We start from the raw sequence: 17853 nt of genomic DNA, 5'->3' as shown, positions 1-17853 counted from the left end.
GCTTTAGACTTAATGGTTAATAATTTTACAAATTTGAACATTTTAATATTTGAACTATCTAAGAATGCAGACTGGAAGATGAAAAAACAAACAATGGTGTCATAAAAAACTGTTTGATATTTTTACAGATACATTTTTGTTGTTTTGTTTGATAGTTTATCTGTTTAACAATGGCCTCAACTAATTTTTTAAATAATTAACTTTTTCATTTTTTTTTCTAAATTTTCTATTTCTTGTTTAACATTGTGCATGTAAAAAATATTGTGCTGCAAGGAAATTCTTTCCGCCTGATTGGAAAATCTGATTTTAAAAAATGCCTGTCTTTAAAAAACTGGAATGACTTACTTCCCTTTTATTTTCAGACCTGACCCAATGTGAGGATGGTATTTTTTTTGTTAGATGCTAAGTGTTGTTCATATGTTGTCTTCATATGTTGTCTTCATATGTTCTATTTAAATGTTGTATTAATTTTTTTCTGGCCTGAATCATAACAATTTAACTTAACTAGTTAACCAGTATCTCACGTTCTTGCAGAAATATATTACAAAAAAATAATTTTTTAACCGTAACAATTGAATGCTTTCAATCAGCACCCTGTATGTCTGTATGTCTGTTTGTGCTCAGAAAAGAATTGCTAAAAAACTTCACATCATCTTACACTTGCATGGCAGAATGTATTTATAGCCTTGACCCATTAACTTGATCTAACCTGAGGCCTAGTTGTATCATACATTTTTGTCATGTCTCATACAACACAGGAAGCTCTTTAAATTAAATTCAGGTCATTTTAATTCTGATATTTTGTGGCCAATTTTTGACAAAAGATCTGGTTCTGGTGGGAGCAAAGAATGGAGCAAAGAACATGCCATTTTGTTTTCTAGTAAAGTTTTTGTAGGAAGTAACGTAAAAAAATCTGGCATCAAACTAGACTGTAAATCCAGGTCACCTAACGCAGTTTAATTTTCTTTGCCTTTTTAAAATAACCAATAATTAGTATTGACATCTTTAAAAAAACATAAAAACTGTTACTAATGTTATCTTTACCTTATGTTACTCATTATTTCTTTGAAATCACCATAAGAAAAAAAAAATACTAATAAAAATTAATGTTTACTATAAAATATAAATTTTAATTCTTCAAATAATGTATTATCACTTGAAAGATTGGTAACAGTGAATTTCATATTAAAATTAACATGTCTGTTAAATGAAAAAAATAAAACCATTTCATTAATTATGGGAGTAATTAGACAAATTATCTCATTTATTTTGTATTAAGCTTTAGATGTTTTACTAAACCTACTTTGGTGTTTTAAAATTAAATTAGTTAAAGCTCTAATTAAAATATTTCACTGTTTGAGATCTCAAGTTCTTAATTGAGTTTACTGCTGTTTGATAATGTTTCTAATTATATTGAACTGTACCTGCTGGACATTATAGTTGTCGTCAGGCTATGATCAGGGTCAGCCTATGTTAATGATTGGGGTCACCCTATGTCTATGATTGCCTATATCAATACTTGTGGTGACCCTATGCCTCTACTTTCTGTCGCCCATGTTTATGACTCTCCTATGGTCCACAGTGAAGGTCTGCTGGCACCAGAACCCTGGCAACAGGTCTATGGCCGACACTCTGGCAATGAGATCTATCACATCCAGCTACACAAGAGTCTCTTCTTCAGCCAGTACGTGGGGGAGACGTTTCCTAAGGCGTCTGCTGATGCCCACCATAGGTAAGCCATTGTTCACCCAGGTGAGAGAATGACCCCCTCTCCACAGGTGAGAGATGACCCCTCTCCACAGGTGAGAGAAAAACTCTCTCTCCACAGGTGAGAGAAAAACTCTCTCTCCACAGGTGAGAGAAAAACTCCCTCTCCACAAGTGAGAAAATGACCCCCCACACATGAGAGAATGCCCCACTCCAAAACATAGAAAAAGCTTTTTTAAAATACAAACATAAAAAAATTAACTATCATATATATTATAAATTAGTAAATACTAAACAAAAAAAAAGTAACCAATGTTTTACATAAGTCCAGCATTCCTTTTCTGCAGATTTGGAGTTTTGAGCCAATGTTTTACTTTCCTGCAGATTTGGAGTTTTGAGCCAATGTTTTACTTTCCTGCAGGTTTGGCGTTTAAATGTTTTACTTTCCTGCAGATTTGGCGTTTAAATGTTTTACTTTCCTGCAGGTTTGGCGTTTAAATGTTTTACTTTCCTGCAGGTTTGGCGTTTAAATGTTTTACTTTCCTGCAGGTTTGGCGTTTAAATGTTTTACTTTCCTGCAGGTTTGGCGTTTAAATGTTTTACTTTCCTGCAGATTTGGCGTTTAAATGTTTTACTTTCCTGCAGGTTTGGCGTTTAAATGTTTTACTTTCCTGCAGGTTTGGCGTTTAAATGTTTTACTTTCCTGCAGGTTTGGCGTTTAAATGTTTTACTTTCCTGCAGGTTTGGCGTTTAAATGTTTTACTTTCCTGCAGGTTTGGCGTTTAAATGTTTTACTTTCCTGCAGGTTTGGCGTTTAAATGTTTTACTTTCCTGCAGGTTTGGCGTTTAAATGTTTTACTTTCCTGCAGATTTGGCGTTTAAATGTTTTACTTTCCTGCAGGTTTGGCGTTTAAATGTTTTACTTTCCTGCAGGTTTGGCGTTTAAATGTTTTACTTTCCTGCAGGTTTGGCGTTTAAATGTTTTACTTTCCTGCAGGTTTGGCGTTTAAATGTTTTACTTTCCTGCAGATTTGGTGTTTAAATGTTTAACTTTCCTGCAGATTTGGCGTTGCCCTTCTGGCTGTCCTAGATGCTGAAGCTGCCATGCCACGTCTGCAGCTGAACCCAGGACCAAACTACAGGCTGAAGGTTGGGACGTTTGTCTGTTTGTCTGTCTAAAGTTGTTTGTTTGCTTGTCTGTATGTTGGGGGATTTGTTTGTTTGTCTATCTGTATGTTGGGACATTAGTCGGGCTTGAAATATGATGGAGCATTAAGTGTGAAACACGTGTCAAAAAATAACCTTTGACCTTTAGGCCCAAGACTACTGCTTCTACATGAGCGTAACAAGGGAAGAGTACTCTAAAGTCAGCCCCGACGCCCTAGAGAGCACACCACGCAGGAAACATGAAAACTTAGGTAAGTGGCTGCAACTTGTTCTGTTACTACAAAAACTTTGATTCACTTTCAAGAAAATCACATAAGTAGGTACCAGCAGTGGCGTAGCGAGGTCGGGTGTCACCCAGTGCGGCACTTAATGGTGTCACCCCCCCAGAGGCATAGAGACCCTTCCCAGGGGCAAACTTTCAAATTTTCGATTTGCACCCCCCCCTTAAACTTTCGATTTGCACCCCCCCTCAAACTTTCAATTTGCACCCCCCCTCGAGTTTTTCTCTATATATTTTGCTATTTTTTGCCTTGGTGTCACCCCCCTAAATGGTGTCACCCGGTGCGGTCCGCACCCCCCGCCCCCCCTCGCTACGCCCCTGGGTACCAGCACAAAGAATCGATTAAAAACAACAAAATTACATTTCCGTTATCTCAGTCTCTGATTTTTAATTATTTTTCAAACCGTTGATGCGCTATAATTTCCTTGAAGTTTTTTTTTATTGATCCTGTTCTCAATGTATAAAAAAATGTTAAAAGGTAGCCATTAAAACTATTCAGTTATGGCTTCGTCTTTAGACAATATTACCTTCATAATATCATACACTGCTTTACATAATTTTGTCATACAAAAATAAATGTCAGAGGAAAAGGTCTGTAAAAAAAAACCTGATGTTTACCATTGTACACTTAACTCTTCCACTCCTGTAGCTAAAGATTCAGGTTCCATATCTACAATCATGGGATTCTCAAACCGCTGTGGTATGAGCCTTTGTATGGCTATGTTGTCTCTGATTGGCTATGTTGTCTCTGATTGGCCTACCCTTGCATCTTATCACTTCTGACTGCATCATTGGGTGTTGTATCAGCCTTAACAGTTTGCGCTGAGAGTTTCTGCTTCTCTGGTCTTTTCCTTAGTAGATTCTATCTGCATTATTTCCTGCCAGAGTTTCAGTCATGTCCAGTCATGTCCAGTCATGTCCAGTGGGGGGGGGGGGGGGGGGGGTGAAAGTATAATTTTTACATGACATTGTAGTCAATTTATGCAATGATTGCAATCAATCAGTGTAATGATTGTAATCAGTAGATTTGTAGTGTGGTGTGTCACCAATAGATGTGTGGTATGGTGTGTCACCAGTAGATGTGTGGTGTGTTGTGTCACCAGTAGATGTGTGGTATGTGTCACCAGTAGATGTGTGGTGTGGTGTCACTAGTAGATGTGTGATGTCACCATTAGATAAGTGGTGTGGTGTCAAAAGTTCATGTGTGGTGTGTCACCAATAGATGGGTTGTGACATCATCAGATGTGTGGTGTGTTGTGTCACCAGTAGATGTGTGGTGTGTTGTGTCACCAGTAGATGTGTGGTGTGTCACCAGTAAATGTGTGCTGTGTCACTAGTAGATGTGTGGTGTGTTGTGTCACCAGTAGATGTGTGGTGTGCTGTGTCACCAGTAGATGTGTGGTGTGTTGTGTCACCAGTAGATGTGTGGTGTGTCACCAGTGGATGTGTGGTGTGTCACCAGTGGATGTGTGCTGTGTTGTGTCACCAGTAGATGTGTGGTGTGGTGTGTCACCAGTAGATGTGTGGTGTGTTGTGTCACCAGTAGATGTGTGCTGTGTTGTGTCACCAGTGGATGTGTGGTGTGGTGTGTCACCAGTGGATGTGTGCTGTGTTGTGTCACCAGTAGATGTGTGGTGTGGTGTGTCACCAGTGGATGTGTGGTGTGGTGTGTCACCAGTTGATGTGTGTTGTGGTGTGTCACCAGTGGATGTGTGGTGTGGTGTGTCACCAGTAGATGTGTGGTGTGTTGTGTCACCAGTAGATGTGTGCTGTGTTGTGTCACCAGTGGATGTGTGGTGTGGTGTGTCACCAGTGGATGTGTGGTGTGTCACCAGTGGATGTGTGCTGTGTTGTGTCACCAGTAGATGTGTGGTGTGGTGTGTCACCAGTGGATGTGTGGTGTGGTGTGTCACCAGTTGATGTGTGGTGTGTCACCAGTGGATGTGTGGTGTGTCACCAGTAAATGTGTGGTGTCACCAGTAAATGTGTGGTGTGTCACCAGTAAATGTGTGGTGTGTCACCAGTAGATTAGATGTGTGGTGTGTCACCAGTAGATGTGTGGTGTGTCACCAGTAGATGTGTGGTGTGTCACCAGTAGATGTGTGGTGTGTTGTGTCACCAGTAGATGTGTGGTGTGTTGTGTCACCAGTAGATGTGTGGTGTGTTGTGTCACCAGTAGATGTGTGGTGTGTCACCAGTAGATGTGTGGTGTCACCAGTAAATGTGTGGTGTGTCACCAGTAAATGTGTGGTGTGTCACCAGTAGATTAGATGTGTGGTGTGTCACCAGTAGATGTGTGGTGTGTCACCAGTAGATGTGTGGTGTGTTGTGTCACCAGTAGATGTGTGGTGTGTCACCAGTGGATGTGTGGTGTGTCACCAGTAAATGTGTGGTGTCACCAGTAAATGTGTGGTGTGTTGTGTCACCAGTAGATGTGTGGTGTGTTGTGTCACCAGTAGATGTGTGGTATGTTGTGTCACCAGTAGATGTGTGGTGTGTTGTGTCACCAGTAGATGTGTGGTGTGTTGTGTCACCAGTAGATGTGTGTTGTGTCACCAGTAGATGTGCGGTGTGGTGTGTCACCAGTAGATGTGTGGAGTGTCACCAGTATATGTGTGGTGTGTCACCAGTATATGTGTGGTGTGTTGTGTCACCAGTAGATGTGTGGTGTGTTGTGTCACCAGTAGATGTGTGGTGTTGTGTCACCAGTAGATGTGTGGAGTGTCATCAGTTCATGTTTGGTGTGTTGTCACCAGTAGATGTGTTGTGTCACCACATAGATGTCACTCTGTTTGACATGTAGCATGGCATCAGACGTAACTAACAAACCAATGTTCTAATCAGCTGTGTGCTATTTTTGTTTTCCTATTTAAAGAGTTTAAATTGTGTTATATATTTTAAGAAAGTGACATGACAGTCCAGATACTAGACAGGTTTTGTGTCCCCATCTGGCCAGGTCATTTGTCTAAACTTTAACCAATCCTTGTGATGACGGAATAACCTATAGCTTTTGTAGTGTTTTTTTAAACCTGACTTTCTTATGGTTTGTTTCAGTCATCTACAGCTTCTAAGTCATGTTGGCCTACTAGATCTAATATGTTTGAATGAAGTCATGTTGGCCTACTAGATCTAATATGTTTGAATGAAGTCATGTTGGCCTACTAGATCTAATATGTTTGAATGAAGTCATGTTGGCCTACTAGATCTAATATGTTTGAATGAAGTCATGTTGGCCTACTAGATCTAATAGGTTTGAATGAAGTCATGTTGGCCTACTAGATCTAATATGTTTGAATGAAGTCATGTTGGCCTACTAGATCTAATATGTTTGAATGAAGTCATGTTGGCCTACTAGATCTGTTAGATATTGTCTTAACATGGCATGCCAGCCCACTACTTGGCCACTCTCTGTGAACTTTGTTTGATCTCAACTTGCCTGACCAGTTCTGGTCCTTAGGAATCTTGAACTCCCAGATATGTGGGTGGTGTTGTCATTACTTACACTTGGGGCTGATGCTATTGTCTTGTTTCTTGTGGTGCATTATATTTGCCCAAATGTCATGAAAATTAAAATGTCATGAAAATTAAAATGTCATGAAATCAAAATGTCATGAAAATTAAAAATTAAAATGTCATGTCATCCTATACTACACCAATTGCATGTCATGTCAAGCAGAATGGTGTGTTGGTGTTTACTTTTGTTTGGTGTCTGCAAGTGTTAACAAATGTCATGTTAACAACAAATGTCATGTTAAATGTCATGCTAGTGTTGTATAACAGTCAAGTTCCTGTAGACTCACAGGGCAGACAACTTAAATACTTTGATATTCTATTCAAACATGAGTTACTTACCCTGTCTTGCTAGTTGCTGGTAGCTTTCTTTTCCAAAAAAAAACTAAATTCTATTTTATTAGTTTGCTAGTTTGATTAAAAAATAGATATTTACGTTTGGTAACTTTTACATAAAGAAAAAAACATTTCATAAATTCTTAAGGAATTAATTAGAAAATTTCTTTTTAAAACTTTTCAAAACTTTTCAAACCAAAATGTTTTAAATCCTTTAATTTTCCAAGTTAGAAATGTCTTTCTCACCACACTAGGATAAAACAGTTTACAAGGATTAAGTTTTAGGATGTATTAACTGATTAGTCTGATCATAATTGTTGGTGAGTTTACTTGGATAGGCTTAAAACTGGCTTTTAGAGTCTCACACAGGAAAATTTATTTTTACTTAAATATCACGACTCTTCCAGCAAAGTATGACCTTGACCTTACGTCTCTACCCCTCCAGCCCAGATAGCCTTGGCCCTACAGAAGTACCACAACGAGGCTGACCAGTCCATGAACGCGGAGGAGGCTGACGAGGCCGTGTTTGACACCATCACCAGCCTGATGGGGGAGAAGATCACACGCATGGCCCGTAACCAGACGGAGCCCGTCTTCTCCACGGGCAACGAGCCCAAGGGTCTGCCGGAGAAGAAAAGCAACAAGAAGGGCTCCGTGAGCTTCAGCTCCATCCCTCTGCTGCACGTCGACGAGAGCAACAACAGCATCGAGCAGGTGCCGGAGGAAGAGGAGAAGGTCACGACCTCATGTGAGGACCTCAGCGGGGCTGATGGCGACAGCAAGGAATCAGATTTAGGTCAGTTGAGGTCAGATTTAGGTCAGTTGAGGTCAGATTTAGGTCAGTTGAGGTCAGATTTAGGTCAGTTGATGTCAGATTTAGGTCAGTTGATGTCAGATTTAGGTCAGTTGTCAGATTTAGGTCAGTTGAGGTCAGATTTAGGTCAGTTGAGGTAAGAGTTAGGTCAGTTGAGGTCAGATTTAGGTCAGTTGAGATCAGATTTAGGTCAGTTGAGGTCAGATTTAGGTCAGTTGAGGTCAGATTTAGGTCAGTTGAGGTCAGATTTAGGTCAGTTGAGGTAAGAGTTAGGTCAGTTGAGGTCAGATTTAGGTCAGTTGAGGTCAGATTTAGGTCAGTTGAGGTCAAATTTAGGTCAGTTGAGGTAAGCGTTAGGTCAGTTGAGGTCAGATTTAGGTCAGTTGAGGTCAGATTTAGGTCAGTTGAGGTCAGATTTAGGTCAGTTGAGGTCAGATTTAGGTCAGTTGTCAGATTTAGGTCAGTTGAGGTCAGATTTAGGTCAGTTGAGGTAAGAGTTAGGTCAGTTGAGGTCAGATTTAGGTCAGTTGAGATCAGATTTAGGTCAGTTGAGGTCAGATTTAGGTCAGTTGAGGTCAGATTTAGGTCAGTTGAGGTCAGATTTAGGTCAGTTGAGGTCAGATTTAGGTCAGTTGAGGTCAGATTTAGGTCAGTTGTCAGATTTAGGTCAGTTGTCAGATTTAGGTCAGTTGAGGTCAGATTTAGGTCAGTTGAGGTAAGAGTTAGGTCAGTTGAGGTCAGATTTAGGTCAGTTGAGGTCAGATTTAGGTCAGTTGAGGTCAGATTTAGGTCAGTTGAGGTCAGATTTAGGTCAGTTGAGGTCAGATTTAGGTCAGTTGAGGTCAGATTTAGGTCAGTTGAGGTCAGATTTAGGTCAGTTGAGGTCAGATTTAGGTCAGTTGAGATCAGATTTAGGTCAGTTGAGGTCAGATTTAGGTCAGTTGAGGTCAGATTTAGGTCAGTTGAGATCAGATTTAGGTCAGTTGAGGTCAGATTTAGGTCAGTTGAGGTCAGATTTAGGTCAGTTGAGGTCAGATTTAGGTCAGTTGAGGTCAGATTTAGGTCAATTGAGGTCAGATTTAGGTCAGTTGAGGTCAGATTTAGGTCAGTTGAGGTCAGATTTATTTAGGTCAGTTGAGGTCAGATTTAGGTCAGTTGAGGTCAGATTTAGGTCAGTTGAGGTCAGATTTAGGTCAGTTGAGATAAGATTTAGGTCAGTTGAGGTCAGATTTAGGTCAGTTGAGGTCAGATTTAGGTCAGTTGAGATAAGATTTAGGTCAGTTGAGGTCAGATTTAGGTCAGTTGAGATCAGATTTAGGTCAGTTGAGATCTGTACCAGAAGCCTGTTGGATAAAAAAATATGGTTGCTAACAGTGTTTCTTTCAGGCATCTCGTGGGGGCAGTACCTCTCCCCACCCAAATAGAATAGAAATATAAAAAAACAGAAAAAAAGATACTTAAACCAGTGTCCACCACCTTCCCTGTTTGCAATAGCTACAGTCTAGCTTTTGTTGGTTTTTAGATTGCCAATATGCAGATAAAATTTAACAGTGTAGTTCTATCTGGTGATCTGACATGCCACAACAGCCAAAGTTTCAGGAAGTTTGATTAGATAGATGGTGATTAAGTCTAGGTGCAATTAGACAAATGTTTCCACTGTTTCAGGAAGTTTGATGTTGATTAAGTCTAGGTGTAATTAATAAAATATTTCAACTGTTTCAGGAAGTTTGGGGAACGTGGACCACAGACACGGAGCAGGCCGGGTGCTGCAGTATTACTTTGACATGGGCCAGGAGAAGTGAGCTCACACGTTTCTCTCACACACGTTTTCTCTCACACGTTTTCTCTCACATGTTTTCTCTCCTACGTTTTCTCTCACACATTTTCTCTCTTGGCTTCTCTCAGGCTCAAAAATAGCTTGGACAATTTCTTACATTTTAGTCATATTGTAAAACAATAAAATTTATAAAGAAGCTAAAATATTCATAAATTGTCTAACTTTGAGAACAACTGTCAGACTAATCTTGAGATGACAGACCTTGAGATGACTGACCCTGAGACGACTGACCTTGAGACTGACCTTGAGACGACTGACCTTGAGATGACTAACCTTAACAACTGACCTCAAGACTGACCTTGATACTGACCTTGATACCACAGGTTGATCACGGGTCCACCACCAGTCACCATCATATCTGGGTCAAGGAGAACCAGGTGTCACATCATGTCTGAGCCACGTCACTTCTGCTGTCTGGAGTGGGGAACTGTAAGTCACCTTTCACACCTGTGTCACTACACACCTGTGTCACTACACACCTGTGTCACTACACACCTGTGTCACTACACACCTGTGTCACTACACACCTGTGTCACTACACACCTGTGTCACCAATCAACTATGTCCCCCTGTCAACCAATGCCCATATCTCCCATGAGTTCTAAGATACATTTTCCACCATTTAATATTTCTTGTAATATTTCTTTTGTGTGTTTTTCAAACCTTTATTAAAATCCCCATCACAGTTAAATCTACTAGCTGCTCAATATTCTATCTGACCCACTAATTACAAGTTCAGATTAATAAAGTGTACACTTATTTTACCAGGACTGTGAACATTGTAAATACAAGAACGTCAACGATGAAAGGTGGCACCACCAGCTCATCATTCTAGCTGTAGAACACGCCACCAGTGGGATCTTCAACTTCATTGTACCCCTGCGTTCTTCTTTCATTGGCATCAATGGCCTCAGTCCCATAGTTTTACTTCTGGAAGAAAAGTAAGCTCTTTGTTTACAGATATAATCTTTTACAGTTCTAATATTTAAAGAAAACATATTAGCTGAAGTTTGAATATTGTACACAAAAAGATTCTACAATTTTAGTAATTATTAAATAATTATTAAATAATAAGTGAATAATGTAAACTGATATTTGTTTCATCAAATAAAAAGTTAATGTTTTTAACGTGTCTTTTCTCCTTCACCAGACCTGACTCTGTGTTCCTGGATACTATTGCTCAGTTTCCCCTTGTCTACTACATGATTGGGAAAATTAAAAAGTCAGTCTCTGCATTTTGTTCACTAAATACTTTTAACTTATTTTAGAACTCTGATACTTTATTGGCCATTTTATAAAATTTTTACTGAAAATAACAGAGCTGAAGCTAAAATCGATTTGTTTCTCCAGTGTGGATGACCTACTTGTAGCAGGCATCAACAAAGCCAGCCATCTTGTTGTGGTCAACCGTGATTCAGACACAGACTACGGAGGGGAGGAAATCCTGGCAGACTCAGAGACCATAGTGGCAGTGCAGACAATCTTCAGGTAGTAAGGGGTTAATAAGCCACATTTAATCTTCAGATTGTAGGGGGTTGATAATAATTTTATAAAATTGAAGACTGCCATTATATTGTTGTATAAAATTGTACTATCAGATGATTTTATAAAGTTGTACCATAATATTGTTGTATACAATTGTTGTATAAAATTGTTGCATAAAATTGTACCATAATATAATTGTCTACAATTGTACCATAATTTTGCAGTATAAAATTGTACCATAATATCATTGTCTACAATTTTACCATCAGATTGTTCCCCAACACATATGTAGTCACAGAGCTGAGCCAAGCCTCCAACATGAGATTCATGCAGTTTTCTGCTCAAGATGTTTACTCACAGAAGGCATCAAGGTTGGAACAGGTAAACATCAATCCACTGCAGGCCAACTAGTTTTACCTCCATCATTATCAGACAAAATTATGCCTTGTGTATGTTTTACTGTATTTCTTCTTTTTCATTAGTTTCCATTTGTGAAATATTTTTTGTAGTTTAATTAGCAATAACTGGTTAATTAATTTGATCACAATGTTTTATTGTAATGTTGACTTTTCCCAGAAATTAAAAGACACTTTAACCACCAACTTGAATCAAATTTTCCGTCTTCCATTTGCTGCTGGTCAAGTCTTCTCAGCCAGTATGTTGGACACTTTGTTGTATCAGGTAAATAGTTTTGTTGTATCAGGTAAATTGTTTTGTTGTATCAGGTAAATAGTTTTGTTGTATCAGGTAAATAGTTTTGTTGTATCAGGTAAATAGTTTTGTTGTATCAGGTAAATAGTTTTGTTGTATCAGGTAAATAGTTTTGTTGTATCAGGTAAATAGTTTTGTTGTATCAGGTAAATAGTTTTGTTGTATCAGGTAAATAGTTTTGTTGTATCAGGTAGTTTTGTTGTATCAGGTAAATAGTTTTGTTGTATCAGATAGTTTTGTTGTATCAGGTAAATAGTTTTGTTGTATCAGGTAAATAGTTTTGTTGTATCAGGTAGTTTTGTTGTATCAGGTAAATAGTTTTGTTGTATCAGGTAAATAGTTTTGTTGTATCAGGTAGTTTTGTTGTATCAGGTAAATAGTTTTGTTGTATCAGGTAGTTTTGTTGTATCAGGTAAATTGTTTTGTTGTATCAGGTAAATAGTTTTGTTGTATCAGGTAAATTGTTTTGTTGTATCAGGTAAATAGTTTTGTTGTATCAGGTAAATAGTTTTGTTGTATCAGATAGTTTTGTTGTATCAGGTAGTTTTGTTGTATCAGGTAAATAGTTTTGTTGTATCAGGTAGTTTTGTTGTATCAGGTAAATAGTTTTGTTGTATCAGGTAAATAGTTTTGTTGTATCAGGTAGTTTTGTTGTATCAGGTAAATAGTTTTGTTGTATCATGTAAATAGTTTTGTTGTATCAGGTAAATAGTTTTGTTGTATCAGGTAGTTTTGTTGTATCAGATAGTTTTGTTGTATCAGGTAGTTTTGTTGTATCAGGTAAATAGTTTTGTTGTATCAGGTAGTTTTGTTGTATCAGGTAAATAGTTTTGTTGTATCAGGTAAATAGTTTTGTTGTATCAGGTAAATAGTTTTGTTGTATCAGGTAGTTTTGTTGTATCAGGTAAATAGTTTTGTTGTATCATATAAATAGTTTTGTTGTATCATGTAAATAGTTTTGTTGTATCAGGTAGTTTTGTTGTATCAGGTAAATAGTTTTGTTGTATCAGGTAAATAGTTTTGTTGTATCAGGTAAATAGTTTTGTTGTATCAGGTAGTTTTGTTGTATCAGGTAAATAGTTTTGTTGTATCAGGTAGTTTTGTTGTATCAGGTAAATAGTTTTGTTGTATCAGGTAAATAGTTTTGTTGTATCAGGTAAATAGTTTTGTTGTATCAGGTAGTTTTGTTGTATCAGGTAAATAGTTTTGTTGTATCATATAAATAGTTTTGTTGTATCATGTAAATAGTTTTGTTGTATCAGGTAGTTTTGTTGTATCAGGTAAATAGTTTTGTTGTATCAGGTAAATAGTTTTGTTGTATCAGGTAGTTTTGTTGTATCAGGTAAATAGTTTTGTTGTATCAGGTAGTTTTGTTGTATCAGGTAAATAGTTTTGTTGTATCAGGTAAATAGTTTTGTTGTATCAGGTAAATAGTTTTGTTGTATCAGGTAAATAGTTTTGTTGTATCAGGTAGTTTTGTTGTATCAGGTAAATAGTTTGTTGTATCAGGTAGTTTTGTTGTATCAGGTAAATAGTTTTGTTGTATCAGGTAAATAATTTTGTTGTATCAGGTAAATAGTTTTGTTGTATCAGGTAAATAGTTTTGTTGTATCAGGTAGTTTTGTTGTATCAGGTAGTTTTGTTGTATCAGGTAAATAGTTTTGTTGTATCAGATAGTTTTGTTGTATCAGGTAAATAGTTTTGTTGTATCAGGTAAATTGTTTTTTGTATCTGTTGTTTACCATCACTAACTTGATAATTTCAGCATGAAAAAAATAAATCGATACAACTTCTGCACTAGCAGAAAAACCTTTATTGACAGCCAGATAAAATTTGGGTAGATGGACCAATATTATTTTGTATACACCAAAATTTGAAGAAAATGTACCTGTCTGCCTGAGTTGTTTAAATGGTGTTTTGATTTCAGACTTTTGTGAAAGGTTACCTCATCAGTTTTTGATTTCAGACTTTTGTGAAAGGTTACCACATCAGTTTTTGATTTCAGACTTTTGTGAAAGGTTACCTCATCAGTTTTGTCCTCCTGAGTTGTTTAAATGATGTTTTGATTTCAGACTTTTGTGAAAGGTTACCTCATCAGTTTTTTCATTTCAGACTTTTGTGAAAGGTTACCTCATCAGTTTTTTCATTTCAGACTTTTGTGAAAGGTTACCTCATCAGTTTTTGATTTCAGACTTTTGTGAAAGGTTACCTCATCAGTTTTTGATTTCAGACTTTTGTGAAAGGTTACCTCATCAGTTTTTGATTTCAGACTTTTGTGAAAGGTTACCTCATCAGTTTTGTCAGACTTCTGCTGGGTATAGACGCCGAGGAGGGCTCCGGTCACTTGTCCAGTGTAAGTGTCCCTAAGTCTTGTTTAGCTGATGTTTACATGCTTACACAATTATTTTCTTGGTTGTTGTACCAAATGTAATGCACAAATATAATTTGCTGTAGTGTTAGAGAATAAAAGTTTTGTCAACTTTTAGATTCGTGTGAAGCGAGCAACAGTCCAGAAGTTTCCAGTCTATGGGGACTTGTATGATGGCCTTTGTTCAGCCACTGGGGAAATTCCTTTTGCTATTTATAGAACAGAAAAAATGTCAGCCCATGAAAGTGAAGAAACACACAAGAGCTATTTTGGAGAGAGAATCTCAGAGTTCCCCCACTTCCACAAGGTAGGGAACTCTAGTCTCGTCTGGTCAAATGTCTGGTAGGAAACTCTAGTCTCATCTGGTCAAATGTCTGGTTGGTCCAGGGGTCATCGTAGCCATAGTTTACTGCTGGTCAAGTGATCTATTAATATAGCGAGTTTGTGATGAATTTGTGATCAGTCTGTGATCAATTTGTGATCAACTTGTGATAAAAATCTGATCTATCCCAGCACCACAAGCCGCGGCCTGAAGGTGAAGGCCTCAACAAGTCCCAGTCAACCATCAGCAGACATCGCTTCTCCATGATCTGCAAACCTGACCAGGACGATCTGGGCGATCTCATCAGGGACAGGCTCAAGTGTCTGAACCTCAACCAGAGCGATTACAGTAAGTTTAGTGGGCAATTTCTACATCACATATCTCAACCAGAACGATTACAGTAAGTTTAATGGGCAATTTCTACATCACGTATCTCAACCAGAACGATTACAGTAAGTTTAGACCAATGGTCTACATCGCATATCTCAACTGACGTGATTACAGTAAGTTTAGATATCTCCACGTTTACTTTGACAGTTGACAAAAAAAAACTTGACAGTTGTCAAAAAACTTGACATTTGACACAAAACTTGACAGTTGTCAAAAACGTGACAGTTGACAAAAAACGACAGTTGACAAAAAACTTGACAGTTGACTAAAAACTTGACCGTTGACAAAAAACTTGACAGTTGACAAAAAACTTGACAGTTGACTCAAAACTTGACAGTTGACTCAAAACTTGACAGTTGACAAAAAACTTGACAGTTGACTCTAAACTTGACAGTTGACAAAAAACTTGACAGTTGCCTAAAAACTTGAACTATTCCCAATAGGTGATGTAAAGCTGAGGCCCAACACCTTGTCTTATGTCATCACTAATCCTTCACCAAAACGAAAACTCAGGATTGGGGACATTGTGTAAGTAGGGACTGAATTGTTGGATGTAGGCAGTAAAATGTTGGATGTAGGCAGTGAAATGTTGGATGTAGGCAGTGAAATGTTGGATGTAGGCAGTGAAATGTTGGATGTAGGCAGTGAAATGTTGGATGTAGGCAGTGAAATGTTGGATGTAGGCAGTGAAATGTTGGATGTAGGCAGTGAAATGTTGGATGTAGGCAGTGAAATGTTGGATGTAGGCAGTGAAATGTTGGATGTAGGCAGTGAAATGTTGGATGTAGGCAGTGAAATGTTGGATGTAGGCAGTGAAATGTTGGATGTAGAGCAATGTGTGTTGAATGAGAGGCCTGTGGAAAACTTTAAGCCATAATTCCCGTGCAGAAAACCTGCTGGAGCAAATGGATGTAATGGTGCCATCTACCTAATGTTCAGCACCAGTTTAACTCTAATTATTTTTGTTTACTCTCAACTGTTTTAAAGCTAAAATGTTTGATTCATTGTAAGCTGAAATTAGTTTTTCATATTCCCACTATTTGTTTGTTTGATGGTATTTTTCCCATGTTCCCACCAGCTACGTGATTCAGCCTTCATCTATGTCTGCTGTCCCATCTAAACGCAAGTTTTACATGCACCGGTCGCACAGTTTTGGTGGTACAGACAGCAACACTCTAGCACCACCTCGCAACAACGGCTTCACTGGTGGGGAGAAAAAGGTTGGACGCTTTAAGCTGAAGAGGATCAACTCAGATAAGATAGTGAGACCCAGGAGCAACACCCTGCCCGATGGCAGCACAGACTAAATGTTTGTCAGTAGGTGATTCAGTTCAAACTGTCGTCAGTCAGTGTACAAATATATTTGTCTGTAAACTGTCCTATCATTATTTTAGCATGACCAAAAGCTTGCCAGCTACTGAGAACGGTGCTATGGAATTTTTTTCCATTTTCTTACACACATTTTTATTAATCATTAACTTTGTTGCAGATATCTTTAAATAAATTATAAAGTATAAATTAGATTCGAAGTTGAAAACAAAATGGTTGTAATATAATTTTTTAAAGATGTAATTTAAAAGATTAAATTGTTTTTAATGCTCAACTTCAGTAGGTCTAAATAATATGCTTTTGCAATTAAATTATTGGCTGGCTAATTTGTATAAAAAGTGACATTACAGATTCATAAAAGTATAATTACAATTTTTAAAAATCTCTTTCGGTAAGGGCAAAATGAGTCTCATTGTTTTCATTGAGAAATAGTATGTAAATAAATATTTTCTTTTTAAAATTATATTTTACACATTTTAATATTTTGACAAAGTAAGAATTGTTGTTTCTGTATGTTTTTTCAAGTAAATCTGAAATGTTGAAAATACTTTTTCATGCTGTATAATTTTTGTATTTGTAAAATATTTTAAATGAAGTTTTTATATAAATCTATTTAAAATATAAAAAAAAATGTATATACATTCAGCCTACTTATATTTTCAGCCAGTGAAGTTTCAAACACTGAGCCATTAACTGATATTATCCTTAGAACATTTTTAAATACTGTAGATTATTCTAGTCTCTCATTTATGTGTGGTCATAAACATTTCATTTAGATTACATCCCTTGGTCTTTCAACATCATTTATAAAGGTACTTAACTCTGCTATTGAGATGTTTAACTTGTCACATTTGTTAAAAAGCTACTTAACTCAAAATATCTACTTAATTGCCATAAACAACCACAGATTTAATCTTATGACACATAAAACATTTTTGTTTTTGTAGATTGGTAAATGACAATGTTTTTTTAGTTCAATGAAGATGGCTTTTTACATGACAGAAAAAATTAAGATAAAATTGTAAATGTTTGTAAGCAAATTGATTCCTAGTAGGTTTTGTAAATACATTATAAACATTCCCTGCATTGGCCCAGTGTGTTGTTGGCTGTTCAAATCTCGGTTCATTCGGTTTGTCTCAAAATGGTTGACATTTTTTCCCTCTGTACCAAGTGCCTTAAAATGTGCCTGCTTTTTTTTGTCTTGATTGACAGGATGCCAGCCCGTTGTTTATTTTATATGTATTATAGATCTTCATTCTTACTGGTCAAAATATTTTGTACATTTTCCAGATGAGTAAAATAAATGTCATTTTTCTAATTTTTTTTTTACTTATCTCTTACAATGTTAAACTATTATTTTCAAGGCACTCAGTTAAAATGTTTTTATACAATTTTTGCATTTCTTTTCAAAACAATGATCCAAAAATTTAATTTAAAAAAGTTTTATTAATACTAAATAGATTTTATATAGAAAATAAACAGTAATCTTTGTTTCAGAAATGTATATCAATAGAATATGTACATACAAAATAATGTAACCATAGGTATATCAGACCAAATATTGCCAAACAAAAGGCAAGGTGCTTACAGTAAGACA

General features: G+C 37.1%; 1 protein-coding gene across 11 annotated transcripts in view; it reads left to right on the top strand.

The window, feature by feature from the left end:
* The window catches only part of LOC131942397 (potassium channel subfamily T member 1), a 63499-nt gene extending 45923 nt beyond the window's left edge, over window positions 1–17576 (top strand). For 10 of the 11 annotated variants that reach the window (XM_059302234.1, XM_059302235.1, XM_059302233.1 and 7 more), the window contains 17 exons: window positions 1583–1732; window positions 2769–2856; window positions 3023–3125; window positions 3804–3854; window positions 7446–7796; window positions 9537–9612; window positions 9975–10080; window positions 10420–10592; window positions 10802–10873; window positions 11002–11139; window positions 11406–11517; window positions 11713–11817; window positions 14117–14200; window positions 14334–14522; window positions 14729–14885; window positions 15371–15455; window positions 16006–17576. In XM_059302234.1, coding sequence (XP_059158217.1) covers window positions 1583–1732; window positions 2769–2856; window positions 3023–3125; window positions 3804–3854; window positions 7446–7796; window positions 9537–9612; window positions 9975–10080; window positions 10420–10592; window positions 10802–10873; window positions 11002–11139; window positions 11406–11517; window positions 11713–11817; window positions 14117–14200; window positions 14334–14522; window positions 14729–14885; window positions 15371–15455; window positions 16006–16234 — 2269 coding nt within the window. In that variant the 3' untranslated portion in view covers window positions 16235–17576. The remainder of the gene's footprint in view (window positions 1–1582; window positions 1733–2768; window positions 2857–3022; window positions 3126–3803; window positions 3855–7445; window positions 7797–9536; window positions 9613–9974; window positions 10081–10419; window positions 10593–10801; window positions 10874–11001; window positions 11140–11405; window positions 11518–11712; window positions 11818–14116; window positions 14201–14333; window positions 14523–14728; window positions 14886–15370; window positions 15456–16005) is intronic. The other variant, XM_059302236.1, reaches the window with a different exon arrangement.
* Window positions 17577–17853: the final 277 nt, after the last annotated feature.

This window comes from Physella acuta, unplaced genomic scaffold, assembly GCF_028476545.2.
Source record: "Physella acuta isolate Inbredline_101_S28 unplaced genomic scaffold, ASM2847654v3 ptg000405l, whole genome shotgun sequence".
Classification (NCBI taxonomy): Eukaryota; Metazoa; Mollusca; class Gastropoda; family Physidae; genus Physella; species Physella acuta.
This window is presented reverse-complemented; position numbering and strand designations above follow the sequence as displayed.